General features: G+C 35.6%; 1 protein-coding gene across 4 annotated transcripts in view; it reads left to right on the top strand.

Annotated features, from left to right (window-relative positions):
• The window catches only part of LOC135225225 (mucin-2-like), a 162,528-nt gene that overhangs the window by 59,453 nt on the left and 83,075 nt on the right, over positions 1–20,000 (top strand). For all 4 annotated transcript variants that reach the window (XM_064264560.1, XM_064264552.1, XM_064264576.1 and 1 more), the window contains 3 exons: positions 5,098–5,184; positions 6,074–6,352; positions 19,550–20,000. The exon at positions 19,550–20,000 is cut by the window's right edge and continues 83 nt beyond it. In XM_064264560.1, coding sequence (XP_064120630.1) covers positions 5,098–5,184; positions 6,074–6,352; positions 19,550–20,000 — 817 coding nt within the window. The remainder of the gene's footprint in view (positions 1–5,097; positions 5,185–6,073; positions 6,353–19,549) is intronic.

Genomic DNA, 20,000 nt, shown 5'->3' with positions numbered 1-20,000 from the left:
GTGATGATGGAAGAGTTGCGAGTCAAAGAAGTGGTTCACAGTTTTCTCTACACGGCCGTGTCTTCTTTAAGTGTACGTGTTCATGACCACGGAGGTGTCACAAGTGGTAAGAGTCCTTCGCTGGCTTTTCTACACAGCCGTGTTTCCCTTACACGGGTGTGTTCGTGATCTTGAAAGTGTTAGCCCCTTATCTCAACCATATACATCTCCTATACATGTTCCAGTCCGTTGTAAGGATGATAAGGCTCCGATTGCCATGTACTTGACTTGTCGCACATCTTGCACATGATTCGTCCCGCAAATGTGTACGTGGTTCGTTGCATGAGCGTGTAAATGGTTTGGGTTGAGACCAATGACAGGTTTGTTTATGTGGCCGTGTTCCGGAACCCTCTGTTTCAGGATCTTCCATAATTAGGGGCTCCACTCCACCCAGTGGGAGGCATGATACCCGGCTTCCTAGGGAAGCCTTTCCAGTGCTGTTAGGGAAGAATGAGGATCCTTCCAAGCCTTCCAGAACACAGACTCAGTCTTCTATGGGCCCTATGGGTATAGAGGCCTTACCAGTCCCAAGGCAAAATACTAGGGCTTCATTTGAGCTTCCCTTGACGGGGCATGCTCAGTCTATCTTGCAAGGTACAAATCAGCTAATTTATGTATAAACATAAATTAGCTGATTTGTACCTTTATGCATGCTATAAAATATCTTTTATTCCTATATTTAGATTTCTATATTCATTTTTATTACTGTATGTCATTTTGTAATTTTGTATTTAAAACCAACATGTAACATATGAAATTTTAAACATACATTTAAGGAAACACCAGCACATGGCACTATATTTTGAATATTTATTTAACCACTGTTTAAACTTTCATTTTTATTTCTTTATACCTGAAGCAACACCCTTAATGGTTAAGCTGTTAATCCCTAGACCAACCAGTACCCATACCTCAAGGTCATACTTCCCACACGATGAAATAAATAGACCGAAAGGCCAGATTGTAAGCCAGTGGTCGCTTGATAATGCCATAAGGCGAAACAGCTGTTGCGACAAAATTCAATAAATGGAAAAAGGAAGTCTGCTAGAAACTTATTGATGCCACTAAAGCAATTGCTTTTAACGAAAGTTATATACATACATACATACATACATACATATATATATATATATATATATATATATATATATATGTATGTATGTATGTATGTATGTATGTATATATATACGCTTATAATCACTCTTACACATATTTTATACATATATAAAACACCACAAGAAAAAAATGAAACACTTGTAGATCCTAGCTGGAGTATTTATCAGAATTATTAGAAAATACACAGTTGGATATTGCATTTTTCAAGAACCCACTAACTTAACATTAAATTATGTGTGAAAGAATGTAAATTTGAATTCATTCGGAATTTTTACTCCCAAAAGTTTGATATAGCACTGGGAAACCCTCTTTCTTCAGTGTTAGGTAATTTGTTTATGGAATTTTTTTCAAACGAAAATATTAAACAAAATTATTCCATGTACTGTATTAAGATTCAAGTATGCTAACGATATAATTTGCGTATGGTTAGGGAACGAAAAATTTTGTAACTTTAGTAACAACTCAAGGTAATTAGCACCTTCAATTAAATTCACTATGGAAATAGAAGGAATAAGTGCCTACCTTTACTGGATTGCCTAATATATAGAACCAGTAAAGTCTAAATACAGTGTTTACGGACAACATTTTAACATCTCTTGTACAAATGTGCATTTCTATTCTGGTCAGAGCAGTAAAGTTTATAACTATGTAACCCTGAGTATATTGATGATGAAATACATAAGATTTGGAATACAGGCAAGAAATTGAAATATCCTGACTGCAAACTAAACATTGCATTAGAAGCGGCAAATACGATCATACCAAAACCTGAAAGAACCTTACAACACAAAAAATGCTTCCAGTACCATATGATAATGATGATAATAATATAAAAGATATCCTTCATCTTCCAGGGAAGTTTGGAGTTGTCGTTGTATTTAAGAACAATGAAACAGTGTAAAATGTACTTATAAAGAATTCTCACAACAATACTAAAGGATGTGTATATAGAATTCCATGTTTATTTTATATTTGGTATACTGGAAAAGAAAAGGGAACAACATAAAAGAATGTAGAAGATATGCACAGGTAAACAGTGCAATTTCCGTCAAGGCATGTTAAAGTTAATCTTATGATTTCCAAAGAAATCTGTAAAATGTTCAAATTTAATGGAAGGCAGTGGCTATGTATGGAAAGAGGATTATCATATTTGTAAACATGGTAAGTACCAAGTCAGTAGCAATTGAGAGTTTATTCACCATTTCCCCTTTGATGGCATGTGTCTGGTGTAAATTCATGATCTCAAGTGGTTGAGTATGTTTGTTTTCACCGTCTCTTTGGTATTTATATTGAGATCAAGTCTATCAGTTTTTCACCTGTGGCAACGTATTAAAGTGGTTATAATCATATACATACATACATACATACAACTCTAACTTCCGGAGCAACAGCTCAAAGAACAATCCAAGGCGGGTCAGGGAAAAGCACTATCCATATGTTTTTTATTATAATAATAATATATAATATATATATATAATATATATATATATATATATATATATATATATATATATATATATATATATATATATATATATGCAAAGTTTCATAACTCCTCATACAGAAGTTATATTTTCTAGGCTGCAAACAGTGAATATGGCAATGAGTAAACTAATAAAATCAGAATTACAGATTATAATTAGATAAAAACATTCAGAATAAAATGACTATAGATATACTAAAAGAACAACCAAATGGCTGATGACAACCTACCCAGAAGGAAGTTAAAAACAAACTTCTGTACTCGCATAAATCTACAACAAAACAGAGAGAAAAAAAAAAAATAATACTGACAGAGAAAAAACAACTCGACAAAACCACCAGGCAATAAAAAGTTGTTTGGAATATTTTGGGAGTTTAACCATTCCAAAATATGTAAAATTTTTATAGACAATAAAGACTTTTCAATAATAGGACAGGTACAAAAAGAAAACGATTCAACAATACTTAAATCCATTATTATGAAATTGACTATACCACCTTTAAACTCCTAAACATCGTCCACACAGTTGTTTATTGCTTGATGGTCTTGTCGAGCTGTTTTTCTCCGTATGTATGTTTATTGTTATTTCTCTCTCTCTCTCTCTCTCTCTCTCTCTCTCTCTCTCTCTCTCTCTCTCTCTCTCTCTCTCTTGTAATTCTATGTGATAACATACAGTAGTTTGTTTTTAACTTCCTGCTGGGTAGGTTGTCACTAGCCGTTTTGTTGTTCTTTTAGTAAATGCTTTAGTAATTTTAATTATAATTTGTAATTTTGATTTTATCAGTTTATAGATTGCCATGTTCGCTGTTTGCAGCCTAGAAAATACAACTACTGTATGAGGAGTTGTGAAACATCGGCATATATCATATCATAATAAAATGCATATGAATAGTGCCTTCCCCTGACCCGCCTTGTATACACACACACACACATGCATACACACACACACACATATATATATATGAATGTGTTTGTGCCTGTATATATTAATTTGAAAAAGATTAGGTAACTTCAAATTCATGTAATCCTGGTCAACTCTGGCCACGAAGAAATAGCTTGAATAACCAGAGTATGTATAAAAAATCGTAAATATAATTTTTAACGTAAATTTACCAAAAAAAAATCCCGAGCTTAATAAATAAGCATTTTTTAAACAAACATATGTATGCAATTAATGTACATTAGGCCATTGGCTTCATACAGAAAAAATTATAAAATAAAAATATTATAAACTGTGCTTTGATCATTTGGAAATAAATTCTGTTCAAACAGGATACGTCTCAAGTGTAAAAGACCCATTAAAACACTCTGGTTTAAAGCTAAGGACTATATATCGGTGGAATGACTTCCACCCTTATTAAGTAGTGACCAAAAGCACGTTAATATATTTGCAGAAACAAAGCCGAAACTGATCAGGACGTACACTGACTCTATCAGTTTTTCACTTGTGGCAAAGTGTAATAAAAAATAACTTGTTAAAATAGTTATAATCAAAGATATACATCTATTTAAATTCTTTATGTATGTATGTATTAGTATAAAAAAATTAGGTAACTTTATATACGTACAATGGTCCCCCGCGATGCGTACCAGACCCTCCCGTGAATGTTTAGAATCTGCAAATAGTTGGAACTCCAATAAAATGCTTAAAATGGCCTATTTTTTAGATAAAACTCAAGAAAACCCCACTAAAAATTTTATACCTTTTTTTAATAGTTTGATCACAAAAAGTGCAATTTATGATGAAATTGATAAAAAAAAACTAGGAATTTGTGGATATTCCTCATAGAAAAATACCAAGAATAGGCGAATTTCCCTCAAATAAAGGGTAGATATGGGCCAGAGAGAAATCCGTGAGTGCGTGAATCCGGAGAACGCGAATATGGGGTCCCACTGTACATGTAATCCTGGTCAACTCAGGTTATCTAGAAATGGCTTGAATAAACAGTGTATAATAAATTCGTTGTTAATATATTTTTATAAGTAATTTAAAAAATTCTGAAGCTTCTTAATAATATCTTTTCTTAAACAAACATACGTATGAATAAAGTTGATGTATATTAGGCCAGAGTCCTCTTACAAAAAAGAATAAAAGAAAATATAAATGTGCTTTGATCATTTGAAATTTACTTATGTACAAGGTCAATAGTAGGACTTTGTCTAATAGGAATTTCACTTAATCCCTAGGGCATATGTTATCAGCGATTTCACGAAATAGCTATTGCATATGGGAAATTACCAATTCACTTAGGAACATTTGATCTTAGAGGGCTAGTACTAAACACGGCAAAACAGTGTAGATGAATCACGGTTTCACCGTGTTTAGTACTAGCCCTGGGTTTTAAATGAATTGGTCATTTCACATATTCCTTGTCACACACACACACATATACGATATATATATATATATATATATATATATATATATATATAATATATATATAACTAATTTGTTTCAGAGACAACCTCAACAATCATCCCTGATACATCAAAAGCAACTGATAACTTACCAACAGTTACCCCTCCAGTGGTGACCAGTACTCAAGGTATGTCATAATGTCCGAAATCTACTTTCCTGAAATAGTAAATTTACCAATATTATAAGTAGGATTATTATTACTCAAAATTTTCCATTAACTATTTTTTCTAGTTATTTGCTGCTAACTGCCTTATTTATATTATGGACACACAAAGCAATAAACATGTTAATATATATGCAGAAAAAATGTAGATTTCCATGCTGTTACAGAGTTGCCAGATTTTTTGTCCAGTATGTCATATATTTCCATCAAAATTATCACATTTTTACCAAACTTATTGTACAATTATTGTGTGCTATTATATATATATAGATATATATATATATATATATATATATATATATATCTATATATCTATATATATATATATATTATATATATATATACACACACAGGTACTCCTTGTTTAACGATGGGGTTCCGTTCCAGTGACCCCATTGTTAAGTATTTTTCTCTTTTTTACGATTAATAGCATTGATTTTCAGTCGTATATTTTACACAGAACTAGTTTCCGACATAGCCTACTATTTGGGTAAAATCTGACAACACTTTTTAACATTTTATTACTCATATATTTTAATTTCATCATTTTATAACTTCATAATGTATACTTTTCTTTAAAACATTGTACTTTAATATTTAACACATTTGATCCCCCCCGGGCTAGTACTAAACATAGCAAAGAAGTGTAGATGAATCACTGTTTCACCATGTTTAGTACTAGCCCTCGGGGTCCAAATGCTCTTAAGTGAATTGATCATTTCACATATTCCTGATTTCACATATCCCTGATTTCACATATCCCCTGCAACACACACACACACACACACACACACACAACACACACACACACATATATATATATATATTAACTAAATTAACTAAATTGTTTCAGAGACAACCTCAACAGTCATCCCTGATGTTCCGGTATCATCTGTTCCCACAACTACGAAAGCAATCATCCCTGATGTTCCAGTACCATCTGTTCCCACAACTACAAAAGCAATCATCCCTGATGTTCCAGTATCATCTGTTCCCACAACTACAAAAGCAGTCAGCCCTAATGTTCCAGTATCATCTGTTCCCACAACTACAAAAGTAATCATCCCTGATGCATCAAAAGCAACTGATATTTTACCAACAGTTGCCCCTCCAGTGGTGACCACTACTCAAGGTATGTATTGCGTCCAAAAGTCTAATTTCCTTATATATAGTAAATTTACCATTTTTCAAGAACAATAGCCTTATAATTAGAATTATCATTACTCAAAATTTTCCATCAACTGTAATTTTTCTATTTTTTTTACTGCCAACTGCCTGATTTATATTATGAACACACAAAACAATATATATGCATGTTAATATCAATGCAGTAAAAATTTAGACTTCCATGTATTAGGGCTGTTGCCTTGTATAATAAGGCGCCCTATGAGGTAATGTTAGACTTGCGATAATCTTACGCTAAGTCGGTTGGTTATGCACTTCCATACTCATTGGAGTGTCTTGGGGTTCCATGATAACTAACGAAGTAAGTATCTTCTTTCGTTATGACGACGATGTGTTAAACTCATGATGATATCTTCTTTCTGTTGTGAGGTTCTGGTAGAAAACATGAAGTATAAAAAATACATCTATTCTTCTGAGATTACATGATGAATATCAGACAGGGTTGTACAGTTCTGCCAATAACGATGGCTTGATCGCTTCTGCCAATGATGATGGCTAATTCTATTCTGACTACCATCTCAGTTACAAATCATAAAGGAAGCAGACAGTAGCTCGAACATATGAACATACATGAAGATGACATAGTTATAAATCACGTAGGCCATTTGAATTATAGGTCGCGGTAGTTGTCTCAAGCAGGAAGCTTGGACTAATGTTTCAAAACAAATGAATGACCACAGGTGACGGCATGTCAACTTAGCCTACTTTATTTATACGTCATCTTAGAATACTTTATCGTCTCTGGTCTGATCACATTCCTGGAAGCAATCTGGTTGACCTCTTTAGTTTTAGTTGTTTATATATATGGAATAACATTCCATATTTTTATTATGTAATCACTTACATAAAAGCTCGGTCAGCTACAAAACCAACCACTGAATATTACTCAAGCTTGACTTGCATTTGACTTATAGGAGTGTGATACAGAAACTATGTGAATATATATAGATATATAGAAAATACTTATAAGTAAAAAAAATTCATGGTGTACACAAATACAGATTCAAGTAATAAGATATAAGACACAATATTCATATGATGATATTCGTAAATAATAGTGATCACGTGATATATACTGATACAGTTTTTCACTTCATCTCATTAAGATACATATGCTACAGGAAATACTAATGTACTCTGATAATTGCATAGAATAAAGATTAACATGATAAAAATCATATTTTAACTGATAAAAATTCATATATGAAGTGATAAAAATGATAATTTTTTATGCTGACTTTTTTATAACTGGTTAATTAATCCATATACTAACTCATATATAACTGCAGTTATTGGTAAGATAAAAGGTAACAGATTGATTATAGGCTATCTGATTTATTTATACATATGTATGTGGATTCATATAATTATGATTAATATATGTGCACTTTAAATAGATTCCTAGTGCGTACACGCAAAGATATATTTCGATTCTGTTATTTATGATCATTTATATAATAGATTCCTAGTGCGTACACGCAAAGATATATTTCAACTCTGTTATTTATGATCATTTATATATAGGATACATGACCGAGGTTATACTACTACACATTTAACTAGCGTTCGAACAACTTTTCGTCCATTACACAGTTCCAGACAACCACCTATAGCCAAATGAAATGGCCAATTCCAAATGGTTAAAACAAGGGGAAAATTGCCTGGGCAGGGTCCAACGTTCTATTTTGGCCTCATACTTGTTCTCTGCATCCTAAGCCACACGAATACGGAAGTATGTCCCTTTTGTAGTCGATTTCCGACGGCCGCAGGAGCATTCCGCATTAAAACGAGATTAACGACGGGATACGGGTGTCGGTCGACGAAGTCCACGAAATAAGCTTGTTCACTTATGATGGTGCTTATTCCTTTCACATTGTAGGCGGTTGTTACTTGACTGCAGTCGTCCGCAGCGACGAACAATTTTTTGAATTTGCGATGTGAAACTCTCGTACTGCAGGATACTGTAACCAGGTTCCATTAATCAGCCTGCAAGTGAAATTATACTTGTCACAAGGGCAAAGTAAATTCAGACAACATCCAAATACGGGAGGGAGAAAGCCATTAAGAACCAGACTTAACCCACATGAATTCGCTGATATTTTATGGAATTCACAAGAGTCAGCTGTACAAACTTTTTTATCCATGGCATTATAACAATAAGTGAACCTATCCAGGTCTCTGATGACTGTAAAAATATCCATAATTATAAAAAATAAACAGATATCATAAAAAATAAACAGATATCAATACAAATCCCAAAGAAAATTCGATATTACTGGTAGTAAGTTACTAGACAAAGTAGTGGAAAACGGAGCTATTTATAAGATTGCCAGGCAACATAAGAGTCAAAGAGAATATTAATCATGATTCTGTATTTCTCTATACTAACTGAAATTAAGCTGTGATACAGTCCGATCCTATGTGCCCCTAACAAAAGTTTCATATTCAATTTTCTCGCGCGCATCCTCTGAGGTTAATTTTTATGCAGGAGATGCTATGAAAGAACCCACTGTGTAACTAATTTCTATATAAACTTTGGGTTTCTCAAGAAAATGTGACATTTTCCCATGAATGTGATTTACTTGAATTGTAATAGACTAATGTTGCAAGTAAATATTTCATATCCATGACTTGATACTTCTAAATGTCCGTTTACCAATGTCACAAGCTGAATTATTGACTCTAATTGTCTATGAGGTTCAGAAAAAATTAGTTCATTTTGATGTTATAGAAATTATGTTTGCTTATTTTGTTCATTAATTTTAAAACGATTGCAATTCCTTAACTAAAGTTGCATTGCACATACGGATAGACACTTGTACCTAACATCTGCCTTGCCCATGAGAAGTTCGGGCTAAGCATTCCTCTCTCCAGCCAACCTGCCTTGCGAGTGGTTTATTGAGGTTAAAAGGAACAATGCTGATTCGGCAATGATGACGTCGTCACCTGGCAGGAGATTGCTCTCAGCCAGCTAAGAGTTACGTTACTTGCTGTAATAAATACGACTTTAGTATAAATTGGGTATTTTTTGTTTTAATACTCCACCCACACGAGAAGAATGTCTGAAAAAAAAAACAGTACCAAAATTGAACAATATATTAGTTTCATGTTGGAAATCTGCATGATTGTAAATAAAGGTAATTATGTTAAATTAGATATTCCTTATTCAAACTAATGAAAAAAGGTTTCCATACAAATTCTATATATATTATTTGCCCTGTAAGATCCATATAGGATTATTCCATAGATATACATTTTCACTTCTAGACTTCCTGACTAAAATCTCTTTTATTTTATTTTATTTTATTTATTTATTTATTTATTTATTTATTTATTTTTCATTGACTACGCATATAAATCACCGGGACAGACAATATGTCAGTAGGTTTTGATATGTGTTTGAACTTTTAGCTTATTTGTCATTACTAAAGCGTTAAGTTAGAGTTCAAATCTTTACGCATATATATTTGGATATTTAATTAACCTATGGTTACGTTTTGCTAATTGATTTTATCGTGATTCCTTTTTTGTTATAATTTGTAACCCTTCCGACTTCTTATGGAGTGTATTATATCGACTCCACTTGTATCCATATTTATTTTATTTTTTATATTTATTTATTTATATATTTTTTTATATATATTTGATAAATTAATGGTTGGCTTGAATATGTGGAAAAGTGTCCTAGCGGCGTACCGTATAAGGCTACTTGCGGTATCATTTCTATAGATACAAGATATGAATGATAAAGGTATTTAAAACCGCGAGAACCGTTATAATCCAGTTCGGATCCAATGTCACGAGTTGTAACTCGTAAGACATTGACACTTTGCTATTTAACCGCTCTACCAAACCGATTGACTCTGGGTGATAAAATATAGTATTGGTTTTCTTAATGGAAAGGAATTCACACAACGAGTTAAGGAGATTATTATTGATTTACACCACCCAAGTCAGAGATTATTGTGTGTTGAATTCCATGTTTACTGATTTAGCACTCATAAATATTCCTAGCGCACTCAATTGCGGTGTTTGTTTTTTAGTGCTATTAATTCTATATAACGTGTCAAGGGAACTATTAACACTAAGAAGTGTTTATTTCCTCTGTCAGACTCGTAATTCTGTTAATAATTCTACATATATTCTTTCAAGGATTGATTTGGCACAGGATAGGTCCCTAAACTGACAGGTGTCTTAGTGTATCCCTTGTTTTCATGACACGTGTTACAATTAGTTATGTGCTTTTTATATCTGTAAGCATTGTAGGCCTGTAAAACAGTGATTTGGCTTTCTGTGACATAATAGAGAACCCTGGATGACGGAATGCAACCAGTTTAGGACGATTGGTATGAAAGAGATTACTACTACCTGGTCGTTAGTCACCTGCTGTGTTCTTCGGGTTTTCCTCGTCACGGACCTACATATAATATTACATTTGATTACATAATTCTGATACACATATTTTAAATATACTTTTACTTTAGGGTTTCCGTTCGAAGTGTTTATTGTTTTGCTTAGTTGCTGACCCTGTTTCCGTTCGAAGTGTCTATTGTTTTGCTTAGCTGCTGACCTTGTTTCCGTTCGAAAGGCACGGATGTTTCTATATCTTTTAGTCCAATTAATGGTTCTTTGCAGTATGGTGCGGGATTGCGGGATAATGCGTCAGCTATGATATTTGCTTTCCCAGGTAGATATCTTAACTTGGCTCCAAAGACCTGAATGATCATTTGCCACCGAGTTCTTTTGGGACTGTGATTAAAGCCTTTGAAAAACTCGGTAAGTGACTTATGGTCAGTAAGGATTTTAACAGGATAGCCGTAGATTATGAACTTAAAATGTACTAGTGAGTTAACGATACCTAGCCCTTCCTTGCCATATTACCTGATATTTACTTTCAGAGGGCTTTAGTTTATGTGAATAAAAAGCTATAGGGAAGAACTGTTTATCATATTGCTGAAGTAGTACCCCTATTACTCCTTGGTCTGAGGCCTCTGTTGTAATAAAAAAAATCCTTATTTAAATCAGGGATTTTTAGGATAGGTTAGCTGCATAATTCCAATTTTAAGATATCGAACGCCTGTTGATGCTTTTCAGACCATAATAAATCTACGCCCTTCTTCGTAAGATCTGTTAAAGGAGCTGTCATAATTGAAGAGTTACATATTTACATACGATTGTAATACCCACTACAGCGCAAAAGGGCTGTATCCCCCTTTACGTTAATAGGTACCGGAAAGTTATGAATAGCCGACACCTTACCATGGACTACTTTAAGACCTTGACTAGACACATAAAACCTAGATAAACATGTTCGGTTTTTAAAACTCACATTTAGATATTTTACTCTGAGATTATTTGTCTTTGTCTCTGTAGCTCTAGCTCTAGTTTATGTGAATGTACTTCTAAGGTATTAGAAAAGATTACAAGACCAACCAATAGGCATGTTGGGTATCCCCTAAAAGTCTCGAAACACTATATTGTAATTGGGGCGCAACGTAAGCCGGAGGCATATGTAAAAATTGATAATGTCCCCTGAGTGTGCTGAAAACGGTGTATGAGGTACAATCACTTAGGTAATGGTATCTGGTGAAAGCCTTTAAGTAAGTCCAAGCTGGTGAAAAATTTATTCTAACCTAACAGAGATAAGATGTCGTCAGTACATGGCACTGGAAACTATCGGGAATCATTTCCTTGTTTAAGCGACAGAAATCTATGCAGATACGCCAAGTCCGATCTTTTATGGCATGACGTTTGAGGGAAAAATTATATGGGCTATTTGATTTCCTAATGACTCCTATTACTAACTTCGTCATTTATCTCTATTTTGAAATTTCATTGGGAGTCTATATGAAGGTACGTATATAGCTTTATGTTTGTCCTTAGACTGTATTTTGTTTTCAATGACATCCGTATTTCCCCAGAGATCACTCACTAGTGGAGAAACTTCCTGGTATTCAGATAAAAGATCAAAAAAATTTCTGCTGAATCACCTCTGCTTGAATGACTTTACGGATATTACTTTAGATAGAGTATAAGAGAGATTCATCTACGACTGGTTGGGCATGATTAAAAATTAGCAACAATAAAAAAAAATGCGATATTTATATGTATAGGTTTTGTGGATTACTAGATTAACTTGTTGCTGCGAGTCAACCGTGTCTAGGGCTTTGTTCGCGGAAATCGTTATATTTCAGAGTGTCGGGAAGGATCAAAATTTCATTTCCCAGCAAAGTCTTTTTACACGCACTAAGACATTCAAGGGTGCATGCGTCTCGAGATTTTTGCGTGCAAACTGCGACTGCGGTTGTGGGAGAATTCTGTTGGGTCGTTGAACAATATAACGATTTATGAGACAAATTATTGGTTCCTCTATATAAGTTATTATTTGATTAACTGTCTCTTTTTGTTCAAAACGGATTTTAATATGTTTGAAGGTTTATAGAATTTTCCTTTGATAAACACGCCTTATTTTGCATGAGGTAAGATAATGTTTTGTATACCCCTAGATGGATATCTTACAATTCCACTAGATACAAATCAATGTTTTTTATAACTATAGAGGTATCTGTAAGCGCTTGCTTATCCGGACTTCTCAATAGGGAAGTTCGAACAACAGACGGTGAGTCCTTAAATACAGGATATTGCGTGGACTAAAGGCATAAAAACAAGATATTCTAATTTTTAAGGCGCGTACGGTCGGGCTTAATCCACCACTACTTATAATAACTTATGTAATAAAATTACGAGAACCTGCTCTGATTACTTGATACGGTCGTGTGATTCATAGGAAAATTCCTTTTTAATTCAAAAAGGTATTGGCATGGAAAACAAAACAAAAGGTATGGTATAAATGATCCAACATCGTTTTTCCTCTCCGCTGAAGTCGCTTATGTGGAATGTGCTATGCTTTGAACACTCGGCAGATTTAACTGACCCTGACCGTCTGACTAGATGACACAGTAACCAAGTTTGCTTAAGCATGATTTGTTTGATTTCTGATTTTTAGGGCTACTGTTTACCTATTTCTTTTGATAATAATTAGGATTCTTCTCTTTATTACCATCGGCAACGTATTGTGTGTTTTTAGCATTATGTTGCTGTTAGTTACATATAAAGCAACGAACGTATGAATGACTTGAACTATACAGAATTGAGTGATTACTATTAAAACAAGTTATCTCTACTGCATTATCGTGTACTTGCTGTAGTTTACGTCATTCTTTGCTAAAATTTGAAATAGTGAGAGATCCAAGTCAGCGCATTTAGACATTTTGTTGATTTGTTTATATGAATTTTAAGTATCTTAACCTAATGAAAGTTTTTACAGACAATGTTATTCATTGCAATCCAGGCGTATTTTTAAAGTTAAGTTTAGTCATTGAGGTTCGATATTTTATGCATATAACTAAAAAACTCAAGGCTAAAACTGCGATCGGGACCTTGCTCAGGAGTCTTTTATTGTTTGACCCAAAATAGTGTTACCTCTAATTTATCCAGATTTGTACGGGTGTTCCACTTGTTTTTGTGTGTTTTCTAATCACTACGGTGCCTAACGACCCTATCCATGCATCTGTATAAATACAGATGTCCACTGTGTAAACGCATATTCACTGTTTAATATGATTTGTTACGTAAATAATTAATAATCACCCAAAATGATAAAATTAACACAGTATATGATTATGATATTTCAGGAGAATTTCTGGAAGCAGAAACTCAAAGATAAAAACTCGCAGTAGCGACATCCCAATGATGTAGATAATTTCTGTAAAAAAGTAAGATTAAGAATGTCTCGTAACTTCAGCCACAGGAATAACGAAAATTCAACCTGTAAAGGAAACACTCAGTTACTCCAAATGAATAGAAAGATTGTACTTAGCTTGCTTTTGTGGGAAGTCACGGTGTTCCGATAACGACACGCCCTTGGCCCTCCTTCTCTGTTTAGCGGATGACCTGGTTTGGCTTGAGTTTCCCCCGTGCGCGTTGTTTGAATGATTCGAGCCCTTGAAGATCCGATGCTGTAGACGTGTTCGGTTTGTTTCTTGAAGTTCCGGAATCGCTCAATAACGATGTTTTCTTGAATGATTCTAATGAGAGACGAAGCTTGCGTTGCTGTAGGAAGAAGACATGTCGGGTTTGTTTCTTGAAGTTATGCACTGCTGAAATCGCTCACTAAACGATGATACTAAGTTGCTTGAAGAATCTCTTGCTTTCGTCGTCGTTGCCTTCTGATATGATACATTATTCGTTATTCTTCGGAAGACATTGAAGAGTTCTTGTTGTTTTCTGAAGTCGCTCACTAAACGATGATACTAAGTTGCTTGAAGAATCTGTTGCTTTCGTCGTCGTTGACTTCTGATATGATACATTATTCGTTATTCTTCAGAAGACGTTGAAGAGTTCTTGTTGTTTTCTGAAGTCGCTCACTAAACGATGATACTAAGTTGCTTGAAGAATCTGTTGCTTTCGTCGTCGTTGACTTCTGATATGATACATTATTCATTATTCTGGTTTTTCTTTGGAAGACGTTGTAGAGTTCTTGTAGTAGTCTGCCACCAATATTAGGGCTTGTGCCTTGTATAATAAGGCGCCCTATGAGGTAATGTTAGACTTGCGATAATCTTACGCTAAGTCGTTTGGTTATGCACTTCCATACTCATTGGAGTGTCTTGGGGTTTCATGATAACTAACGAAGTAAGTAGCTTCTTTCGTTTTGACGACGATGTGTTAAACTCATGATGATATCTTCTTTCTGATGTGAGGTTCTAGTAGAAAACACGAAGTATAAAAAATACATCTATTCTTCTGAGATTACATGATGAATATCAGACAGGGTTGTACAGGTCTGCCAATGACGATGGCTTGATCGCTTCTGCCAATGATGATGGCTAATTCTATTCTGACTACCATCTCAGTTACAAATCATAAAGGAAGCAGACAGTAGTTCGAACATATGAACATACATGAAGATGACATAGTTATAAATCATGTAGGCCATTTGAATTATAGGTCGCGGTAGTTGTCTCAAGCAGGAAGCTTGGACTAATGTTTCAAAACAAATGAATGACCACAGGTGACGGTATATCAACTTAGCCTACTTTATTGTATACGTCATCTTAGAATACTTTATCGTCTCTGGTCTGATCACATTCCTGGAAGCAATCTGGTTGACCTCTTTAGTTTTAGTTTTTTGTATATATGGAATAACATTCCATATTTTTATTATGTAATCACTTACACATGCAGTTACAGGGTTGCCAGATTTTTTGCCCAATATATCGTGCATTGCTCTCAAAATCATAAGATTTTTTCACAATTATCGTACAGTTAATGTGTTATTATATATACACACACACACACATATATATATATATATATATATATATATATACATATATATGTATATATATAAATATCGAACTACAAATGTCCTTTAATATCTAATTCTCTCTACCTCGGAATTAATATATTTTCATATATGTTTAACCGAGGGGGAATTTTATTAAGCGATAATAGGATGGGAGATCGCCAGGCTCTAACCAGCGAACTCTCAATCCCAGGACTGGCAGTGAAGCCTAAAACTACTACGCCACTGCAAGAGATATAAGTTCATGCCGCCTCCCAACTGAAATACCTGTCGCGCGCAGGTATTTTTGTTTTTGGAGACTGCACAAGCCCATCTCGTCCTCGGTAGCGTAGTAGTGCTTTTGCCCGCACGTAGTCATTATATCAGTCATATCACATTACCGTGATTCATATACAAATATCGAACTACAAATGTCCTTTAATATCTAATTCTCTCTACCTCGGAATTATTAATGGACATTTGTAGTTCGATATTTGTATATGAATCACGTAATGTGATATGACTGATAATATAATATATAGACTATATATATATATATATTATAGATATAGTATATTATATACATATAATATATATATATATACACACAGTAGTACCTCGAGATACGAAAGGCTCAACTTACAAAAAACTCGAGATACGAAAGGTTTCTGAAAGTCTGAGATTCGCCCCATAACAATTTTGAAACTCGCGCCGCACGCCGCCATCTTAGTTATAGTAGACTCGCCACCATCCTCCTGCTCTCCCATTGGTTCCTGATCCTAGCCAAGCCATGAGATCCTTCTCTCTAATTGGACAGCATCCCACCCATCATGCATCTTCTATTCGTACGTGTTGGCGTGCCTTAGCTCGGCCACTCCGCACCCGAAACTTTACTGTACGTAATCGGCATTTGTTCGGTCCAACGATTTCGTTTAGTAACGTAAATTCGTTAGTGATTTCGTTGCAGTACATATTATCGTGTTGTGCAAAGACTGTATTGTGTAACTTTACGTAAATTAACGTAGTCATGGGTCCGAAGAAAGTTAAAATTCACGGAAAGAAGCGCATGCTGTCTTTGGAGACAAAGATGGAGATCATAAAGAAGTACGAAGCTGGTATGCGATTAAGTGTGATCGCAAAGGAATACGGCCGTAATCCGTCGACAATAGGCACCATCCTTAAACAGAAGGATGCAATCAAAGCAACTACACCGTCGAAGGGCATCACTATTTTGTCCAGCAAGAGGAGCCATGTGCACGACGAGATGGAACGGCTGCTCCTCGTCTGGATAAAAGACAAAGAAATCGCTGGCGATACAGTAATGGAGACGGCAATCAGTCACAAGGCCAGTGCTATTTTCGGCGATTTGATTGCGCAGGTGGAAGACGAGGGAGGGGAAGGGACTTCAACGCCAACCCCAGAGTTCAAGGCTTCATATGGCTGGTTCGAGAAATTCCGTAAATGGACTGGCATCCATTCGGTGGTGTGTCATGGGGAGGCTGCCAGCTCGGACACGAAAGCGGCCGAAGCATTTAAGAAGACTTTCGACGAGATGATGACCAAGGAAGGCTACAGTTCTCAGCAGGTTTTCAACTGTGATGAGACTGGCCTCTTTTGGAAAAAAATGCCTCGTCGGACGTACATCACGGAGGAAGAGAAGAAGCTACCCGGGCATAAGCCTATGAAAGACAGGCTTACGTTCGCACTTTGTTCGAACGCCAGTGGGGATTGCAAGGTGAAGCCCCTACTGGTGTATCACTCCGAGACTCCTCGAGCCTTCAAGGCCCACAAAGTGTTGAAGGAGAAGCTTCCAGTGATGTGGAGGGCTAATGCAAAAGCCTGGGTAACGAGGCTTTTGTTCACCGAGTGGGTAAATCTGTGTTTCGGCCCGACTGTGAAGAGTTTTTTGCAAGAGAAGCGCCTCCCCTTGAAATGTCTGCTGGTGTTGGACAATGCCCCTCCCCACCCTCCTGGCCTCGAGGAAGATATCCTTGCGGAGTATTTCTTCGTTAAGATTCTTTTTCTTTCGCCCAACACCACTCCTCTCCTCCAGCCCATGGACCAGCAAGTGATAGCGAACTTTAAGAAGCTGTACACGAAACATCTTTTCAAAAGATGTTTCGACATCACCGATACCACAAACCTCACCTTGCATGAATTTTGGAAGGAGCATTTCGACATCGTCATTTGCATCCGACTCATCGACCAAGCTTGGCAGGAGGTTTCGAGGCGAACCTTGAATTCCTCGTGGAGGAAACTCTGGCCTGATGCCGTATCCGCCCGAGACTTCGAGGGATTCGACGTGGGCGAAGCTGGTGCTGCTGAGTCCGAAACAGTTGACGATCCCGAAACTGTTTCCCAGCCAGATCTTGACGAGATCGTTGCACTCGGCAAGTCCATGGGGCTGGTCGTCGACGAGGACGACATCAACGACCTTCTCGAGGAGCACCAAAAGGAGCTTACGACGGATGACCTGAAGGAGTTGGAGGCCATGCAACATAACGTCGTTCAAGAGGAGTTCTCTAGCAGCGGCGATGAAGAGGAGGAGGAGCCTATGACAACGGCAGAAATTAAGGATGTCTTAGCCGCTTTTCATAAAGTGCAATCGTTTATCGAAAAAAGACACCCCGAAAAGGCTCACACAGGTCGTATGCTTGCGCAGTTCGATGACGTTTGCCTGAGTCGTTTCAGGAACATTGTGAAAAGTAGGCAGAAGCAATCTTCCTTGGATCGTTGTTTTTTAAAGAGGCCTTCAGCATTAGCAGGAGTAAGTAAAAAGGAAGAACCAAGTGATAAAAAACAGAAAGTTGAAAGCAAAAAGGAAGAACCAAGTGATGAAAAACAGAACGTTGATAGTGGTGACGAAGTTGAAATTCTGTAAAAAAAAAAAAAAAAAAAAAAAAAAAAAAAAAGCCTACGTAAAGTAAAAAAAAAAAAAAACAAAAAAAAAAAGTTAAAAAAATAAAAAAAGAAAAAAAATTGTTAATTTTTAGATTTTTGTAAGGTAAGTGTTACAGTTTTGTTAATGTGTTTCTTAAATTTTAGTTTTATAGTTTTCCTTAAAATTTTTATGTGTTTTCGTAAAGTTAAGTGTACGTACGTACGTACGTTATCTGCCGTTTGTCCTCCTCCTCCTCTGCCGCCACTTGCGGAGATAGCCTCACTCGAAAGGTAAGCTTCCACATTTTACGTTACAGTAATAATATTTCTTGTACACTAATATACACTATTTACAGGTTTTGGATTTTTATTATTAATTTAGGTATTGAATGGTCCAAATCGTTGTAGTATTTCATTGTTTATAGGTCAATTTAGCTTTATTATGAAATTTAATGGGGTGTTTTTGGAGGGCTTGGAACGGATTAGCCATTTTACATGTAAAATGTGTTCCAAGAAACGAAAAACTCATTATACGAAGGCCGCCTCGGAACGGATTAATTTTGTATCTCGAGGTACCACTGTACACAGAGGTACTCTTTGTTTAATGACAGGTTCCATTCCAGCGACCCTGTTGTTTAGAGAATTTGTCGTCAAACCTTATTCTCTTTATTTCGACTAATATAATTAATTTTCAGTCATAAGTTATACACAAAACTAGTTTCTGACATAGCCTGCTACTTGGGTAAGTTCTGATAACGCTTTTTATAATTTTACTACTTATATATTATACTACTTATATATATATATACTATATATATATATATATATATATATATATATATATATATATATATATACATATATATATAAACTGAATTGTTTCTGAGACAATCTCAACAATAATCCCTAATGTTCCAGTGTCATCTGCTCCTACAACTACAAAAGCCGTCATCCCTGATGTTCCAGTATCATCTGTTCCTACAACTACAAAAGCAATCATCCCTGGTGTTCCCGTAACATCTGTTCCCACAACTACAAAAGCAATCATCCCTGATGTTCCTGTAACATCTGCTCCCACAACTACAAAAGCCGTCATCCCTGATGTTCCAGTATCATCTGTTCCCACAACTACAAAAGCAATCATCCCTGATGTTCCTGTAACATCTGCTCCCACAACTACAAAAGCCGTCATCCCTGATGTTCCAGTATCATCTGTTCCCACAACTACAAAAGCAATCATCCCTGATGTTCCTGTAACATCTGCTCCCACAACTACAAAAGCCGTCATCCCTGATGTTCCAGTATCATCTGTTCCCACAACTACAAAAGCAATCATCCCTGATGTTCCTGTAACATCTGTTCCCACAAC

This window comes from Macrobrachium nipponense, chromosome 20 (genome assembly GCF_015104395.2).
Source record: "Macrobrachium nipponense isolate FS-2020 chromosome 20, ASM1510439v2, whole genome shotgun sequence".
NCBI lineage: Eukaryota > Metazoa > Arthropoda > Malacostraca > Decapoda > Palaemonidae > Macrobrachium > Macrobrachium nipponense.
This window is presented reverse-complemented; position numbering and strand designations above follow the sequence as displayed.